The following is a 19,486-nucleotide window of genomic DNA, read 5'->3' on the forward strand; positions in this document are numbered from 1 at the left end:
ACTGATATCTGATCTTTGTGACACTTGTAAAGTTAATAATACTTTGTGGAAATTGGAAATATTTCATTATGTCATAGATGTTATAGCTGTTTGAATTAAAAAGATATTGTTTTGCTTGTTTTAGTTTTTGACTGCTTTCTTTACAGTTGCCATTTTTCCCTGTTGTGAAAAAGGACCTAACTTTTATCCATCTGGCAAATGACTCCTATGTAGATTCACTTGTCAACTTTGAGAAAGTTAGGATGATAGCCAAGGAAGTCCGCCATATATGTAATATGGCATCTGCTAAATATGTAAGTTGGCTTTTATTTTGTCTTTGACCAGTAAAAAGTTTCCAAGTGTTACATTAACCAAGATGTGTGATATTGTTTTATCCTCACTATGAGATGTGTAACCCATGTCTGCCCTGCCTAACTCTGTCCAGACTTCATTTGGAGGTAGGGTCATTTATACCTCACAGATAACTCTGTCCTTACAGTATGATATTTTGTTCTTAATTTACTTGAATTTGAAATTTTTATGGGTGACATTATCAGCATTCAGTCCTTAGAAATGTAAATTTGCAGAGCTGTCCACTGTCATGTCAAATTTCCTACATTGTCATATGGACACCAGAGAATGAATATTAGAGAGAAATTGGTGGCATCTTACCGGGGGTGACTATTAATTTTGATGGATGTGTGTATCATTTCAGAATGTAAGTACCATGTTCCTGGGTACCAGTACTATGTATGAGAACTCCTGGATATCAGGAATGGCAACTATGAAACGGGTGAAGAATCGTCGCGGGTCAGCGGTTCCGAATGCCAAAAAGATGTACGAGGAAGCTCAAATGGTGCGTCGGGTCAAGTCCTACCTTAGCAACATGAAGGTCATTACAGATGAGGAGAAACTCAAGGAGATGTCACATCAGTGTGAAGCCCCGCCACGTATGTACATTCATCTCTCTGTCATACAGTGTGTATGATCATAAGTTGTGTATGAAACCCCGCCACATATGTACATTCATCTCTTTGTCATACAGTTTGTATGAAGTTGTACATTCATCTCTCTGTCATACAGTGTGTATGATCATAAGTTGTGTATGAAACCCCGCCACATATGTACATTCATCTCTTTGTCATACAGTTTGTATGAAGTTGTGTATGAAACCCCGCCACATATGTACATTCATCTCTCTGTCATACAGTTTGTATGAAGTTGTGTAGGAATCTCTCTGTCATACAGTTTGTATGAAGTTGTGTAGGAAGCCCCACCTTGTATGTACGTTCATGTCTGTCTTTCATAAATATGATTATGAGTTTTTGTGTTCCTGTGACATTTTGTATCAGATTTTGCATCATTAAAGTTTGTTGTCTTTTAGCCTTGATCACAGAATGTTCTTTGGTCACATAGATTCATTGCATGATTAACGTTAAGAATGGACCAGTCTTACGAAGAAGGCAATTAACCCATGTTCAGTTCAAAATCAGTCTTATAAGGAATAAATAATGATGTCAAGATTTCTTTACTCATATCTATGATTTAATAAATTATTTCTTGCATATTTGTCTTTAAATTTAACTATCAAGCAAATTAATTGAGTGTGACAGGAAATAAGATTTTTAATATTGTGTGATTACTATTATGTAGTAACATTAATAGATATTAACATATCCTTCATACTTCCTTGAAAAATTGAAATTCTTAAGGTTAATCTTTTCCTTATACCTGGAATTACAATTATTATAATGTATGAACTTCCTTTTTTAAAATTAATGTATTACGGTGTCTATATATTTATTTGAACTATATTTATAGTTAAGAAGACGGATGCCACAGCCAGTGCAATGCTAACTGCCTCCATGGCAAACCTGATGGAGCCTCCAAAGAATGTATCTAGTGGACCAAAGTTCGGTATGGAGCATGATTTCTTCATTCTAACTTCTCTTTTATTTGTGGATATTTCTTTTCTTTTTTTTTTGCAAATGACTATATGTTTTCATATATATATTTTCTTTTTTTGTACAATGGGCTGACATCGGAATGTTACTTCTGTCATTTGACCTATGATTTTCCTTGCATTTGATTCATTTAATACATACAACTTATTACCCAAAACTTTAGAATGTCTCTGTATGTAATGTATAGTATTAATTTCTGTTGCTTTTGAGATACATTGAGTACTTGACAGTCAACCGACCAATAACAGTTTGTGTTAAGTTTTGAGGAAACTTTTCTGAGATGATTTTGTGCTATTTTAAGTAAATTATAAAAAATGAGACTGATGTTGTTTGAGTAAGACAGAAGTATGACAGAAGTTATTGGTTGGCTAGGCTTGTTTAAATGTTTTGATTTCTGTTACCGTTGAATGACTTAACTGCCTTTTATGCTTGAATGCATCTTAATGGAATCAACTGTTCCTTGTCCTTACCATACAGCAAAGTTACAGAAAAAGTCAACTACCCAAAAACCTAATTTTGGCAAATATTTTCACAAATCGGATAATATATTTCAGATTTCGGTGAATTTCGGTTTGGAATCAATTTTAATTAGTTCTATTTTTGAAATTCTATGAAAATTTCTGAAAAGTTACAGTATAGTATGGACATGAATGAGATGGAACAGACCCCAACAATTTGCATGTTAACTGTTGATAATTTTCTATGTTAGGTGCCGAGTCTCCAGAAGCCATAAGAAAACTTATGGGTCTGACGGACAAAGTACGACCTCATAACTCCAAACATTCTCTACCTTCTGCTCCAACCCTAACGAGTCCCATGTCTGGGCGTCGACAGCCGACATCACCAAGGCATGCTCGCCCTCTTCCAGCATTGCATTTATCACCTGAAAGCTCATCTGTAGTCAGTTTAAGCAATATAGCATTGCGAAAGCCAAGTCGGAATGGTAAGAACCTACGGTGCTGGGCTGGACATTTCAACTTAATTTCTGTACATTGTATTATACAAATTACTATAATTAATCTGTTCTATTCTTCAACTCATCATCGATATTATGCCCATTTGATGAGTACAAATTATATATTTTTCTTGTAATGGGCTATTTGTACTGAAATTTCTTATTTTCTTTCTTTTTCTGGTGTGAAGTTGAGATGAGAATAGTTTTTACAAAGTTTAACAAACTGGTCTTATCTCCTTTTGGGACCACTATTGAAAAATATACAATTGATATAAATTACAGAAGATGGACAGATTTGATTGGAGAGACATGACCAACATTTCTGTTTTGGCTAAATTGATTTAAGCTTGTTCATTATATTACATTAAGTTGTAATGTCTCTTCTTGCATGTATAAGTGATCAGACATAGCTTTTTGGTGGAATGGACATCTGTTTCTTTATTTTGGTTGCTTAATCTTTATTTGCTTTCGATTGTAAGATAATGAAATATGTTTTAGATTTGTCTTTGTCGAAAACTTGATTGTACAAACTTTGTTTTATACACCTCTAATTTACTCTGTAAAGACTAACAAAACACCAGTTTGTGTCAAATGTCTATGTTTGTAATTGATATTATAGACTTTCTTTGCAAATATCTGTATGCTCACATCATTAATTAAGTATATAACATAAGGTTAGTGGGGATGGTTGGAAGGAGTATCCTAGCTATAATGTTCAGCACATTCTAATTCAGTGTTAAACTTACAGTTGATCCCTATTAACTTACTTTGCAATTATCAAACATACCAGTACTGGCCTTACAGGAATTTTCCTAAGTTTATAGGTTCTAGTAAGTCAGTAAATTGTTCAGAGGAGTGTGATTTCAGGGTGGATTTATTGTAGGGTAAATGTCAATTGGGAGTCAGTAGGTTGATCATGATGATATTAAAATTTCTAGGTTACAGGGTCCATGGGTTCTGGGGAGTCATTAGGTCAGTATTATCATGATTTCTGGGTTACAGGGTCCATGGGTTCTGGGGAGTCATTAAGTCAATATCATTATGATTTCTGGGTTACAGGGTTGATGGGTTCTGGGGAGTCATCAGGTCAATATTATGATTTCTGGGTTACAGGGTGGATATTTCCTGGGATGATAGTGGGTTGATATTATTATGATTTCTGGGTTACTGGGTGGATGGGTTCTGGGGAGTCATCAGGTCAGTATTACTGTGATTTCTGGGTTACAGTGTGGATGGTTTCTGGGGAGTCAGTGGGTTGATATTATTATGATTTCTGGATTACAGGGTCGATGGGTTCAGGGGAGTCGGCGAGTCCCACAGGCAGCACACACAGCTCACACCAGCATTATGAGTCAGATTCTAGTCGTCATAGCATGTCGTCCAACTACGATACCCAGAGTACTAACTCCGCCAGCTCAAACAACTCACCCCCACAGCAGAGGAAGTTCTCCCACCCTTCACATCCCCCTCAGACAGGTAAGTCAGTACTTCAATATAGCAAGCTAGTCCTTCTCTCCTCCAATATCTAAAATAATGCATGATGGATTTATCTCCCCTTTAAAAGGTTCTGCTGCATCTCAATGACAGTGTAAACTTACCCATTTTGTCTTAGGGATAAACAAATATTCAGTCAGGTTTAATACTCCCTTCAATTGATTTTTTAATTTTTTAAAGTTTTTTGTGATAGATGAAATATAATAGTATATGCGTTAAAACGTGATCTAATATTGGATTTTAAAAAGTGTCAGGTGAACTTTTAGCTTTCCTAGTTTAATGTATCTGCTTTGTTAGTGCAGTCCCTGCTTTTAGAGAGACCATACAGTTTACCTATCCTATCTGATATTTATAGACAATGGTTCTTTACAGTATAATCATGTCAGGCTCCCTCTGATCTGGATTGTAGAACCATCTCAATGTGTTGTATATCTATGAGGCCTTCAACTTAGATTATGATTCAGATGTGTTGTTCCTGGTTTGAATTTAGACACTTTTGTTTGAAATATATGCACTGTTGAAGAGAGTTTTTATCAAAATTCTATGGCTATTTCTATAATTGTAAAGCTCTTCCTTGTTCTCAATTTGAAATTGTCATATGAATGTTCTGTGTTCTAAAGTCGCTCTTCCTTGTCTAGGTTTGCTATTTATGTAAATATCTTTGTGCTAGCCCCTTGCTATGAATACAAACTTCTTTGTCCCCTGTAAAAGATTTATTTGTGTAGACTGAATTGAGCCATTGGTGTGTTAAAGATTGTGTGTAGATGGTAACGATAACAAAATCGAGACTCTTAACATCTATTTTAATTTGCTTAACTGCTTTTGAAAGAAAGAAAAAAATGAATAATGAATGCTTATCAATTGCTGTTAAATTACAAAGCTTTGCCAATTTCTGAAGTGTCACAGCTAGGGACAGAAAATTTGGAGGATTATGACACATTATAACAACACATAGATAAATTTACTGGTACATACTAAATTGTGCTTGCTTCATTGAATTCAACCATTAATCCTATGGAAATCAAACTTGGAGTTAAATAATCCAGATAATGTACCAATGGCTGAAGGAACAGTGTTAGTGTCTAAATCTTGTGTTGCCTGTATCAAACTTTGTATGCCAGTTAGGATATTGAACTGCTTGTCTTTCCCAGCTATTTCTTATGATGCTTCACTGCTCTGTATGAAATGTTGACATTTGTTACCATGATGTGTACCGTACCTCTGCTCACATCCATGTTGTCAGTCTGTCGCTGCCACAATACAAATACGTACAGATTGTAATGTGTAGCCAGTGGACAGACTGTGAGTGGATGCTTTTGTTTACTTGTTGGTAGTAGCTGTTGTATTGGTATTTCAGGGCCCCTGTCTGCCCCTCACCATCCTACGCCTCCAATCCCTCCGGGGGTCAGACCTCCACTGCCGACGTACGATGTTGTCATGCAAAACTCTCCAGGTGAGGAGGCCGCAGCGCTTGGCTCAATAATTGATCCACAGCGAGCATGTGGTATCAGGGTATACAGTGTTAATGTACCCAAGACAAGTTTACACTCGACTACTAGCATCACGTAAGGGGAGGTCACCCAGGGCTCTTATTAATAGGTTTCCCTCATGTGTAGACAACAAGTAATGGTATATTCTTTATTAATTTGAAATTATGGTTTAGATACTACTTTTTGAGAATAAACTGAAATTTCGGAAAAGATGGATAGTTTACTGCTTTTAGAGGGAATATAAAAAATGGCGATAATTCTGTTAGAAGGTCCCAAAGGGGAGATAAATTTCTCCTGTTTTGAAAACATATGAAAGGGAAATTAGTTGTTGTAGTAGGCAAATTATTGAAAAAAGGAGATGATAAAATATATTTTGGACACTTAAAAAGGGGAAGATAATTTAATCTTCTCAGAGAAAATATTAGGGATGAGAAACAATATCATAAGTTGGTAAAGTATTGTAGTATGTTAGATGTTTAGGATTTAGTCTGTCCCACAAAGGTTATCTGTGTGAGCTAGCAGTCGGTTGTAGTGTTTTTATCCAGATCAATTTTACACATTATTTATACAAATGTGTAAAACTTGAGAAAAGGAACAGTGAATTAACTTGGCTTACATTTCATGGTACCTGGTATTTAATTGTTTGGGGTCGTCAAATTTGACTGCAGTTGATAAATTCTTCTATAGAAATTGAAAAAAAAGAGATCAAAATCATTGTTCAATGTCAATTTTTGAAAATTAAGAAATCAAAATTACTTTGTTCTTTTGCCTAAAACAGTAAAATTTTGGTGCCATGAAATCCACAGCGCATGAACTTGTCACTCACCACAAATTTACCTAGCGTATGCTAAATAGTAGTTAATGCATGGCTATGCTTCCTGGTACAGGGTTATCAATGTGCATGCACTAATAATCTCACCAGTTATAAACATCTCAACATTAGTATGAATGTACAGCATGATCAGGTCTAAGGTCAGCATATATCAACTCTATATTACCAAACAAATGACAGTCTGCACATGATCTTATATGTCAGAAATATACGTAACAAGAATTCTGGAAGATTTCTCTTGGTTGGTGACTTTTGAAAATTATATTGATTTATTTACAAAAAAAAAAAAAAAGGTAATGATAGATTGTGAATCACATTTGCGATAGATTGTATTTTTGATCATTTGAAAAAATACATAATTATTAACATTCACCATAAATATTAGACAGTTCTGAATGTATAGTCTATACACACAAATTCACCATAAATATGATAGGCGGTTCTGTATGTGTGATATACATTTTAAATATGAATGGACAGAAACATTTGCTCCCTCCCTTTGCTCCTGCTGAATCTGTATGTAATTATATAAGTTACATAGAGGAATATGTGTTACCTCCCCTTACTCCCTTTGATTTACCATGACAAAGTTTGTTACCTCCCTTGAATTCCACAGATTCTGATTTGATGAAACCCCATAAAATTTTTAACCATCAACAAGGATTTACAATTTTTTAAATATTTTTTAACATCCTTATGATAAATCTAATTAAAACCTTCAACCAAATTGTAAAACACATAAATAATCAAAGCTCAATTTAAAATATATTGAACTACTTTGTTAAGATATGAAATTTTGACAGTAGCTGTGCATTTTTTATAGAAGTAAAATTTTTGTGATCTTGGTTCACTTTGCCACATTTTTGCATTAGATCTTTCATCCAGATCACATGAAGATCAAAGTGTGGTGAATCTAGAGCTCCATATTGCAAGAAATATTTTGTTTTATTCTTAGATTTTTGAAATAACAAAAATTAAATGCCTTTTAATATATTTGGAGTAACATGGATGTATTATTTAAATGTTTATCTTGGAATATTTGATGTTTGCCATTTGTGCTACTGGTTAATTTACAAGTGAATTCCTTTAATTAAAAAAACATTAAGATGATAATGTTTGTGTTAATTCTGTAAATAAAGATTAAAGTCATATAAAAAGATCATATGAAGAATTTTGAAAAGAAACAAAATGAAGAAAGAGAGAAAAAAAGACTTCCTAGACATCAGAAGTTTCTTGTGAATATGAGGTGTATGACCTTCAAGTGTTCCTGATGAAAGTTTAGTATGTAAATGTGGTTCAGCACATTCATTATAAATAAGCACAATGTACTCACCACATCATCACTTACTGTAGAACTTTGTATCCTCACTGCATCATGATACTGTATCAAAGTCAGGCCAACAAGTCACTGGGACAATGACAGGACCAGGTCAGACCAGTCACTGTGAGAATGTGACATATGACATGGCTAAGTCAGGCCAACAAGTCACTGTGACATTGTGACAGGACCAGGTCAGACCAGTCACTGTGAGAATGTGACATATGACATGGCTAAGTCAGACAAACAAGTCACTGGGACAGTGTGAAAGGACCAGGTCAGACCAGTCACTGTGAGAATGTGACATATGACATGGCTAAGTCAGACAAACAAGTCACTGGGACAGTGTGAAAGGACCAGGTCAGACCAGTCACTGTGGCAATGTGACATGTGACAGGGCAAAGTCAGACAAACAAGTCACTGGGACAGTGTGACAGGAGCAGGTCAGACCAGTCACTGGCACAATGTGACATGTGACAGGGCTAAGTCAGACAAACTAGTCTCTGGGATAGTGTGACAGGACCAGGTCAGACCAGTCACTGTGGCAATGTGACATGTGACAGGGCTAAGTCAGACAAACTAGTCACTTGGGCAATGTGACAGGACCAGGTCAGACTAGTCACTGTGACAATGTGACATGTGACAGGGCTAAGTCAGACAAACTAGTCACTGTCACAGAGCTTAGTCAGAGTACCATGTGATTGAGCTTATGGACTCTTCCAGGTCATTGTGACATGTGAAAGGTCCAAGTCACTGTGACATAAAGGGCTGAGTCACACTGAGTCTCTCTATTGAGTCACTGTGACAAGAGAACGGTCTGAGTCACATGGAGTCTGTCTATTGAGTCACTGTGACAAGAGAAAGGTCTGAGTCACATTGAGTCTGTCTATTGAGTCACTCTGACATTAAGGGCTGAGTCGCACTGAGTCTGTCTATTGAGTCACTCTGACATTAAGGGCTGAGTCGCACTGAGTCTGTCTATTGAGTCACAGTGACAAGAGAAATTTCTGAGTCACACGGAGTCTGTCTTTTGAGTCACTGTGACAAGAGAAAGGTCTGAGTCACACTGCGTCTGTCTATGGAGTCACTGTGACAAGAGAAAGGGCTGAGTCACACTGAGTCTGTCTATTGAGTCACTGTGACAAGAGAAAGGCCCGAGTCACATGGAGTCTGTCTATTAAGTCACTGTGACAAGAGAAGGGTCTGAGTCACACTGATTCTGTCTATTGAGTCACTGTGATCAGAGAAAGGTGTGAGTCAGTCTATGGTGGAGTCACTGATTCTGACAGGGTTGAACCAGTCTGCTAAGTCACTGATCATGACATGTATCAAGATAGACTGCTGATTCATGAAGACAGAACAATAGGGTCATGTAGAGAGCAAAAGTATATTGTTTTGCAGTATTTATTGGAAAATTATTATTAGAGAATCATATTTAATCAGAATTTGCTTTGATGAATATATCTGCTTGACATAGATACGGTAGATGGTATGTAATCCTAACTGATAAATCTGCACTCAGATCAACAAATAAATGAATGTCACATGGTTTAAATCTAACAAACAAGTTTTAAGTATAGTAGCTAAAATTACATTCAACTTAAAATTATTCAGCCTCAAAATTGTAGTAAGATAAAATAAGTATTAACTTTTAAAAACTGTTGTGAAATAAAGATTGTAGCTTCTAATAACAACTTATCTTAAATTTTGATTTAAGTTTGAGGAATTATCTTTAGGCTAGAACATTATTGATCAATATAAATGTCAAAAGTCACCATTGACTAAATATGTGAGACTGTGTGTATAGCTTGTTGTGTATGACTCTGTTGATTTGATGTCTAGTCTCTCCTTCTGCCTTTCCTCCTACAGCATATAGCCAATATATTCACCAAACGTACACAAATGTAAGGCGTCCGCCACTCCCTGACTACCGCTCTGCTACGCAAATGGCGCAGTATGCCCGCCAGAAACACATGTGGCAGATGGAAAGAACGCGCTCGCATGATGGCGTTGTGGGCTACCAACAGAATGGCGAGGTGTCGTCGGGCGATAGACATTACAGTTCGTCAATGGATGGTAGGTGACCTGACGTGTGTGTGGTAAGGTCCTAGTGTCGATCACGTCTTGTTCTGTACTTGTCCAGTGGATGTCCTTGCTGTGTGTCGACTGTGAAAGCTTTAGTGAAGCCTTGTGGCTGTTTGTGATATTGTTCATTGTTAACGATTGGCTTGTTATTTAAGATAGATATTTGTTCAAAACAAAATAATAGCCTGGTTACAGTTACAGAGATCTTGTAATTCACTTATTTCCAGTTTTAAGGCTATCAGCATGGCCAGATGACCGACCAGACTCATAAATCAGAAAGGTTTGTCAGATTTGGATCTTGTGTGAAAAAAAATTACTTTCCCTTCAATTCCCAGAAAATTCTGTTTCAAATAAAATCCCAGTTACTTTGCATGAAATCAGTTGAAAGAACTGGCCTAGCTGTGTAGGCATTTACAAATGGAAATCAACCATTCCATGTGCCCCTAAAACGATTAGGATTATCATATATACTCATCGCAGTCTAGTAATTACTAGATAAAGGGTCGAACATCATCTAAAATTGTTTTTGAAATTGACACATTTCTGAATTACTGTTTCATTTTGAGATCTGTTTGATAGTTTCAATTTACCATGGCTTGAAAGTATATTCATCTTTCATTTACTGAGTGTAAAGCAGTGCTCCCTACATTTTTAATTTAAAAAAAAATATTTGGCAATGAATTTGAGAACTTTAAAAGTCATTGTGGTATCACTGAATTAAATATACTTAGAATTGGATGCTGACTTATCAAATATACAGTTACAGTATTAAGGAATCTCTCTCTATCTTTGCCCAGTCATTCATATTTTATACTTCTGAACTTAGCTCCATAAGATAACCAAAGACACCTAAGATTAATCTGCAGGACAATTAAAGAATCTAACAATCCAAACCAACAGCATGATGTTCCTCTTCCTTCACTGACCCACTAACTTGTACCTGTTGTTGGGGACATTTGTAGCAATGTCAGATTTTACAATATCAAAAGAGATAGGGATTCAATGCTAATTACTATATTTATATGATATTCTTTTAAACAGTATATTCATTATTGTCTTCATGATCATTTTTTTTTAACTCGGGATGCATTATCAACTTTCTTATCATTACTGCTACTATATAAAACTGACTTAGATGTTTAATATTTCCTGACAAGCAGATATCCAGTCTCTGCATTTTGGCATGGATTGTGTGTTTTTTTCATGTTATAAATTTTATTTTATCCTAAGTGAGCTATCAAACTCGTACCTTATGAGTGTTATTGTAGAAACAATGTGTCAATGTAAGCACCAAATGAAATATCTTGGTGTCAAAGTAGAAATTCAGTGTCAATGTAGACACTAGAAGTTTTGGCGATCTTGGTGAAACATAAGACATCAGATGTTTGTCATCTTGCTGTCATTCTAAACACTTATCTCAAGGGTACCAAATTACATCATCAATGGCATGTATTTTAGGTGAATAGTCCACCATTTTGTATTGCCTCATCGGTAAGTGTGTCATATAAATTCATCTTTATCCACCATTGGTGTGGAAAAGACTGTGTTCACCGAACCCAGACAAACATAATGAAGCTATGTAATCTGTCATCTGTTTTATTTCACAAATGTCTGAATTGTTATAATTACCCTTCCATATGTCATACCTGTGTCCACTGTAAAGCTATGTTAATCTGTGTGATGTCGTCAATGTAATCTGACAAATCTGGCATTGTGTGTTCGAAATAAGAAACTTCTAAGCTTCGGTATATTTGTCTGGGTTCCGTGAAGTCCGTCTTTTTCATACCAATGGTAGATAAAGAACATTCATATGACACGCTTTCCATTGAGGCTATAAACCAAATGGCAGACTCTCCCTCCAAAATGCAGCCGATTTATTTCATAGATTGGTACCCCTGTATCTTAATGTCACTGTAACTTTTAAGTCAGTGTCACGGTATACAATATGTACACTGTCAATGTTTACTGAGGATATTTTTGACACATTAACTGTAGGTGTTAGTACATGGATGATTGGAGCTGTAGATAAGTTGGATGCATGTTTGTAAATAGTCGTTGGTGATGTGAAGTTGTTGTGGTCTAACCATTGTTCATTTTCAGACTCTCAATCAAATGCTCACAATTCGAAAAAGACTCAACAATAGAATCAAATTGTAATTCGGTTATTATTTAAGTATTCACTAAATACCATGCAATCTGAATCAGAAATGTAAATGGTCATGTCAGTAATAATGTACTGTTTTCATATACCAGTTTATATTTGCCTCATATCTTATTGACTGGCTTGATGAAGGGATAAAACAAATTCTATGAAGAAATGGATAAACTTTCAATTTGAAGGACCATTGATAAATTGTGTTCTATTGCCTCTGTCATGCTTGGGTAAAGGCTGTTACGATATGTCATAAAAGTAAGGTCCTAGACCTTCCTTGAGTTCTTGGTTGGGGAAGAAGGCATCAATATTCAAATATCTTTGGTAACTATCTTCAGTAACTAAGCAGCTCAAACTCTTATATTGGGCCTATAGTAAGCATAGGGGAGCAAGTCTATTATATGCTTGGTATTTTATAAGCTCACTTGGCCCAAATGTGAATTTATGTCATGAAACATTGGCAGTGGTTATTCCCACTATTGTACATTATTACATCAATGTTTCCTTTAAATTGTTAATAATTCTAAGGTACTGAATATATTCTGTCCATTATGTCAGACAGAAAAATATTAGAGGAAATGGAAACAGATTTTATGTGAATAAGTCTGACATTCTTTGGGTAGAGGGGACAGGCCAAATCACTACCACATAAAGTATGGATAATGATATTATTTTGAACCAAACACAGGGAAGCAGAATGGGAAAGGGATTTGTGGAAAAAAACTAAAACATGACTCCCCTGGGGCTGAATGTTGGGTCTACAGGGAAAGTAGAATTATGCTATTTAAATCTCTGTTAATGGCTGTATAGTTCATGATCAAGTGTCAAGAAAAGAGGGGAAATACCCTGTCAGCTTTGTAATTGGATACCTCTGATACAATACATTGTCAAGTTTTTATGCCCTTATAAGAGTGTCAACAATGATACTGTAAAATTTTGTGTAAGTCACCTTATGGTACTGCCATAAACATGCTAAAGAGCCTCAGGAAATAAATTAGGAATAATACAGTTTTACCTATCATGGAAGATTTTTTAAATAAGATGTTGAGTTTTATTACATGTATATAAGGAAAACAGGAAGTGGACATTGTATAAATGTAAAAAAGTATTTTTAACTTTAGACTCTGACTATTTTGTTTCACATAGTCAGTGTTTATCATTTTAAAGTGCTTAGTCATGTATTATTGTATGTTTGGTCATTGACATATTATTTATATATTATGGGCTTTTTGACTTACCCACTGTATATTTTTTATACTTGTAGATGCAGAAGAAGAGCAGGTGTCTGCAGTGTGATGGGCAGGTGCTTTCTCTCTTGGTCAGCCACGAGACAGCTGAGTGGTCAGTGGAATGTCAACAGTGTCTCGAGACTGGTCAGCATGGACTAAGTGCAATAAGAGAAACAAGTTTTGTCTGTGATAACAGGGGATGAGTCAGAAAAAATCATTTGGATTCCTATAGGACTATTATACAGAACGTGTCCGGATGACATGTCCTTGACCTTGTAGTGTCATCAAGTGCAATGTCAGTGGTGAATTCTCCCATATCATTTACAGTTGCTGCAGATCTTATGCAGCTTGCTCCAATGACTGTCGTAATTGCATAGCATGGACATCAAATGGGAACAGTACAGTGATCTTTGTGAGGCAGTAATCCACCTACGGATGACTTTGTCACAGGATCTGCCATTCTAGTCTGGTCAGCTGTCACAGGAATCTGCCAATCTAGTCTGGTCAGCTGTTATTACTGTGTGGAGTTATCAAGCTGAATCACCATCATTATTCATCGTCTAGGCAGTCTGGAGCTTAGTATAGAATCTCAAATGATCATCATGTTCGTAATGAGCATTTCCCCTGAATTGGTCCTGATGTCTCCATCAGGGTCCAATAACTGAACATCACAATTGGTATTGACTGTGATACCATATCTCTGATTTGAATCATCTGAACCCAGAGTGAATGTTACATGGAGAGCAATGGCAATGGTTCTACAAGTGCTTGTGGTAAACTTCAAACAACTTTCTTTGGATGAAAAAACTTTTGATTTGAAGTTAACCTCCTAGACTTGTAAAAGTACTTGTATGATACTGGTGGTACCACAGAACAATATAGAACTTCCACCCCGTGACAACACTGCGATAAGCAATCAGCAGCAAAACTGTTTACCTTTATATATACAGCCTGTGGCTGAGGACATGGCCAGTGTTTTGTAGGCTGGTGACCTATTTTACAACGGACACAGTGCCCAGGTTACATTCTCGAAATCTAAAACGTATAGTGCTACACTAGAGAGGGAACGACTGGGTTTCCTCTTTTACTCAGTAAGTCTATGCATTGGTGCCATTTCATTTTGATTTTGTTGTTAATGTTTTTGTTGAAATATTCTGAGAGCTTCCGTATATTTTATACCATGTCTGTAGAACCCAGGTTCCTGTTGTTTCAAACATCATCAACTCGCTTAAGGTACTCAAAAAGAATTTTCACCAATTCATTTGCTAGTGTGGAAGGTTCCATATTGACTACTTCATCTAAAAACAGTCCAGTAAAAATATTATAAGTGCCAATTATTACTGATGCATCAGAGGGTTATTTCTGTAACATTTCAAATAATTCTCATTGGTATTAATTATCAATGAAGAAAGATATCTCTCAGTCAAGTAATCTCCCTGGTCCAAAAATGAATCCAACTTTAAATTTATCTTTACTTTATTGAATGAAAATTTCCCCAAAGCAATTTATTAATCCACAGCAGTATTTTTCAGTGAAAGTGAAAGCTCATATCTTCATGTAAAGTTTTTTTTTTTTTTTTTTTTTAAAGTGAAGAAGACGACCAAACCTAAAATGTAATAAATTTGTATCTCTTTGGATTTGTCTCTTTAACTACAGTGTTAAGACCAAATTGACAAAGAAATCATATTTCGACTCAAACTATCCTCTGATACCACTGTACTCCTCTGTATGTATCAGTTATAATTGGCAGTGGATCCATTTAGATCTATAGGAATCAATAATGTATTTTACAGTTTAGATAAATTTCTGGTCTTAGAATCTCAAAGATTTGCACCAAAGTACTGTCAAATCTGTCATTTTGTAGGATTTAAGTCTTGCTTTAAAGTACTCATGATCATAATCCATGGCAAGATTTGATAAAATTTTCATATTTATTTTTAAAAGAGTTCTGTTTTGGTATCGATGCTCTTCAGAAATTTTTTTTTTGTGAAACCACAAAATTTCCAGATTTCAGAGTACTAAATTAAAGTAGATACACCTGAACAAAAGAATATCTGTGTTCTAGCTACAGAAAATGTTGAATGTATGTACAGATTGTTTGACCTGTATAATGTTTGTTCAGTATTCTTGCCCAAGTTTGAATTGTTATTACATAACTTATAGTAACAGTGCTATAATATCATTGATAAACATGAACATTCTGTATTACATGTTTGAAGGACAAATACATTCACCTTTTGGCCAGTCTTACTCTTGTTTACATCAAAGATAGTGATATTCTCAATTTATACCTAAGTTATCAAGCTTAAAATATATACAGTGGATCTGTGATAATGTCGACGTTGTTAGTCCAGAAAACTCGCAATCTGGGCAGAAATGTTGAGAAACAAATGTAATTATTAACTAAGATATGAGGACGGTTTTTAGCACTCAGGAAAATTTGTAATTCGGAAGGTTTGGGATGGGAACGGAAGTGTTCGGATTACCGAGGATCCACTGTATCAAGCGATAGCTGACTAACAGCACTCTTACAATATGTCTCCCTGCTGTAAAAATGCAGTACTGTTTAGGATAAAAGGGATAAAGGTAACATATCAATTGGATCAGTACCTTCTTTCGACTCAAAAATTACTAAACGTCACTTAATATTGGTGTATGCACTCTCTAAAAGTGGCTTCCAAGTTTCTAAAATTCCTCGATTCATGAAATTCCTGAATATATACATTGTTAGAAGTTGAAAGTTGTGGTTGCCTTTCGGTATCCAATGTATTATCATGTCCTGTTCAACCCTGTGTATTGTCTTTTATATGTGTGTACATTTAATTAATATTGTTAAGGGGCTTGGCAATATAACCACAAAGTAAAATATTGACATTTTGTATTGATCAATGTCAATTTTACTCGTACAGATCTGAAACAATATGCAGAAACATGTGCATTAATTACGTTGACAAATAGAATACTATATATGAGATTTGTCTAAGCTTGTGCTAGAGAACTAGAATGTGTGCCGCTAGTATGTTTCTGTGGTAATGATAAGAGTGTTTGTGGTCAGTGAATGTAGAGATGGATCCAGGATAGAATGTGAAGGAGAGAGACGTGTGATGGTATTTGTGGTTACTTATGTAATGAGAGTGGAGAACGTTTATGGAGTTTATTTGAACAGCATTAATACTATCATTTATCGTTAATTGAGTTGAGTTACAGATTAAGTGACCGTTATATTGAAACAAACTGATTGACAACATACTATTTACATAATCTTGTATCAGAATCAATTACTTTGTACACGTTATTTATTAAAGCAGAAATTTGGGGACTTGAGAATAAGACATTTTTTTACACTGGATGTAACCCGATAAATGACTGGATATCTAAGTAAACGGGAACTTGTCAATGATTAGTGACTGGATATCTAAGTAAACGGGAACTTGTCAATGATTAGTGACTGGATATCTAAGTAAACGGGAACTTGTCAATGATTAGTGACTGGATATCTAAGTAAACGGGAACTTGTCAATGATTAGTGACTGGATATCTAAGTAAACGGGAACTTGTCAATGATTAGTGACTGGATATCTAAGTAAACAGGAGCTTGTCAATGATAATTATGTACTCGGACCATATGCTACCTTGCAAAAAGTGCAATTATTTCAACTGTACAGTTATGTTTTGCTTATCAAACAATTACAATTCTGGTGCCTTTAAGATATACTTGATCTAATAAGCATTTCCCAAAGACCTAATTTCTCGATGGTATCCCTTGTAAGAAAACTTCTCTGGACCTGTAAGGTAGCATACATACTTACCACGGGCCATTCTGGAAATGGACCAGGATCGCATATTTTAAGTTATGTATGCTAGACTAGTATACATTATAAATATCATCATATCATATTTATTCAAGCTCCTTCCCTCCTTCACTCCTCTCCCACAATATTGTCACTGTGAAGCAAGAACTAAAATCTTTTTTTTGGCTCCAAAATATTGTACAACTCTACTTGGTTTAAAAAAAACAATGGCAAAATTTACAAATACTTCATTTCATAATTAAAGCAGGCAATGTTGCTAATTATTTTTGTTTTAAATTTTGTTGATATTGAATAAGGGTTTGAAACATTGAAACACAAATTCAATCTAAATTTACCTTTGAAACTGATCATCGTTACCTAGAGTAATGGAATCATGCCTTCCCCACCCCTGTCATATATAGCAATGTCCATTGTCATATATTGATCATATTGAACAGAATAAATAATAAAATATGTACAGTTTATAGTAATGATTAGTGTTGTTATGGTTGTTTTTTATAATTCAACAGAACAGAGGAGAGTCTAAAGATGGTGGACTGTTATTTAAACCACTGAAATGAAGATTTAGGTACTACATAAACTTCCTTTTGCGGTTACTTAATTTCACAAGATCCAAAAGAAGTTCATCAAGATTAGCATTCAATGATTAAAAAGATATTAATTGAAATAACGTTCAAAATATCTCTAGTATATTTTGATGAAACAAACTTTGATCGCTAAATTCACAAAGAAAATTGGTTTAAAGTAGATCTACAACTATATAATGTCTGGATGTCATCTGCTGATCTGGCAACCCAAACTGGCTACGAAACTTCACACACATGTTCATTTGGGGAAAGGACCGGGAAGAACATATTTTTTCGAACTCAAATGGGAAGAGGAAACAACAAGTTGTATCCGTTTAGTTCAAAATTGAATATGTTAAAGCGGTAGGTACTGTAGAACATGAAAGTTTCGTCGTGTTTTGTTGTTTATAACAACAACAAATCATGGTTTTATATAATTTTGTTATCATTGTTCTATCGACGAACCAAGAATGTTTACCCTTGAAATGATTTCTCTTCATGTTACACAGTATTATGCTTGTAGACTCCGTTAGAGCCAGAGAATGGGTAAAACACGCACATGATGTACTAGATTCATACATTGAAGGCATAAACCCATAGTGCCAATGATTCTGCAAACAATATACAGTTTAGAATATTAAATGAAAGCAAACAAAGAAGTGTTTTCTGTTAGCTTGTTTATAGAGCAATTTCTATACTTACATTTATTCAGTGGTAGTTTCGTTTCGAGTCGTCGAATCTAATCATTAATCCAATAACAATTAACAATTTAGACTTCTTCTGAAAACATAAAAATAATTAGACCAAATCAAAGACATTTAACAGAAATCTTTCATTGCAATATATCGACTTAACATGAATTATTGCCCCCATATCAAAGAGATATGCAAAATATACCCACACATACTAAATTTACAGAATGTTTTATTTGAACGGACCCTAACGATGGTAAACTATTGGACTCCGAATTCAGAAGGGAGGGAAACTCTTTAAAGGGACCGCAGAATCAAACCAAAAATAGAATCCTGGAAATCTCCTTTTGGGCACAAGATTTCATAGAGGGGTGAATGTTTCGGAGGCTGCTGATTGAGTATTCAGGGTGGATCAGTTTCAAATAATTTATTTGTTGTTTGGGCAATACATGTAGATGTAAAACATGTAAAGAAACTTTAAAATTCTGTCAAGTCTGTTTCTGACAGGGGGAGTTAATAAAGATTGGAATTTTATGAAAGTATTGGTCATTTTTTTGGTGCGGAATTCAACATAAGATGGCAACCCCCACTTAAAAGTTTAGCAAGATGGTAGATTTAAAAAATAAAATTATTCATAGGTATGTGAGATGATACTCTTCAAAATTAGTGATGGGTGACCAGACTTGAAAACTTCATTTAACCTGGACATTGGCAAACGTTAATATTATCGTCTATGGAAAATCATTTGGTTCTGCGGTCTCTATAAAAGGGCCAAAGCGACTAAGCGACTTAAAATATTAGTGTTAAAATCAAACACTTTATAGGAATAACACATTACAAAAATTCACGTCTCGTCTGTGAGAAGGGATACAGTTACTATAGTAGTATATAGTAATACCAGCGACTACAAGGGGTTGA

At 35.2% G+C, this 19,486-nt stretch overlaps 1 protein-coding gene across 17 annotated transcripts in view; it reads left to right on the plus strand.

Moving 5' to 3' along the window:
* LOC138323262 (rap guanine nucleotide exchange factor 6-like) overlaps nt 1-17,784 on the plus strand; it is a 77,562-nt gene extending 59,778 nt beyond the window's left edge. For 13 of the 17 annotated variants that reach the window (XM_069267705.1, XM_069267707.1, XM_069267710.1 and 10 more), the window contains 8 exons: nt 147-293; nt 695-929; nt 1,801-1,896; nt 2,653-2,886; nt 4,183-4,374; nt 5,750-5,845; nt 9,902-10,108; nt 13,534-17,784. In XM_069267705.1, coding sequence (XP_069123806.1) covers nt 147-293; nt 695-929; nt 1,801-1,896; nt 2,653-2,886; nt 4,183-4,374; nt 5,750-5,845; nt 9,902-10,108; nt 13,534-13,565 — 1,239 coding nt within the window. In that variant the 3' untranslated portion in view covers nt 13,566-17,784. The remainder of the gene's footprint in view (nt 1-146; nt 294-694; nt 930-1,800; nt 1,897-2,652; nt 2,887-4,182; nt 4,375-5,749; nt 5,846-9,901; nt 10,109-13,533) is intronic. The other 4 variants (XM_069267712.1, XM_069267708.1, XM_069267714.1 and 1 more) reach the window with 4 other exon arrangements.
* Nucleotides 17,785-19,486: the final 1,702 nt, after the last annotated feature.

The sequence above is a fragment of the Argopecten irradians genome, chromosome 5, assembly GCF_041381155.1.
Source record: "Argopecten irradians isolate NY chromosome 5, Ai_NY, whole genome shotgun sequence".
Lineage (NCBI taxonomy): Eukaryota > Metazoa > Mollusca > Bivalvia > Pectinida > Pectinidae > Argopecten > Argopecten irradians.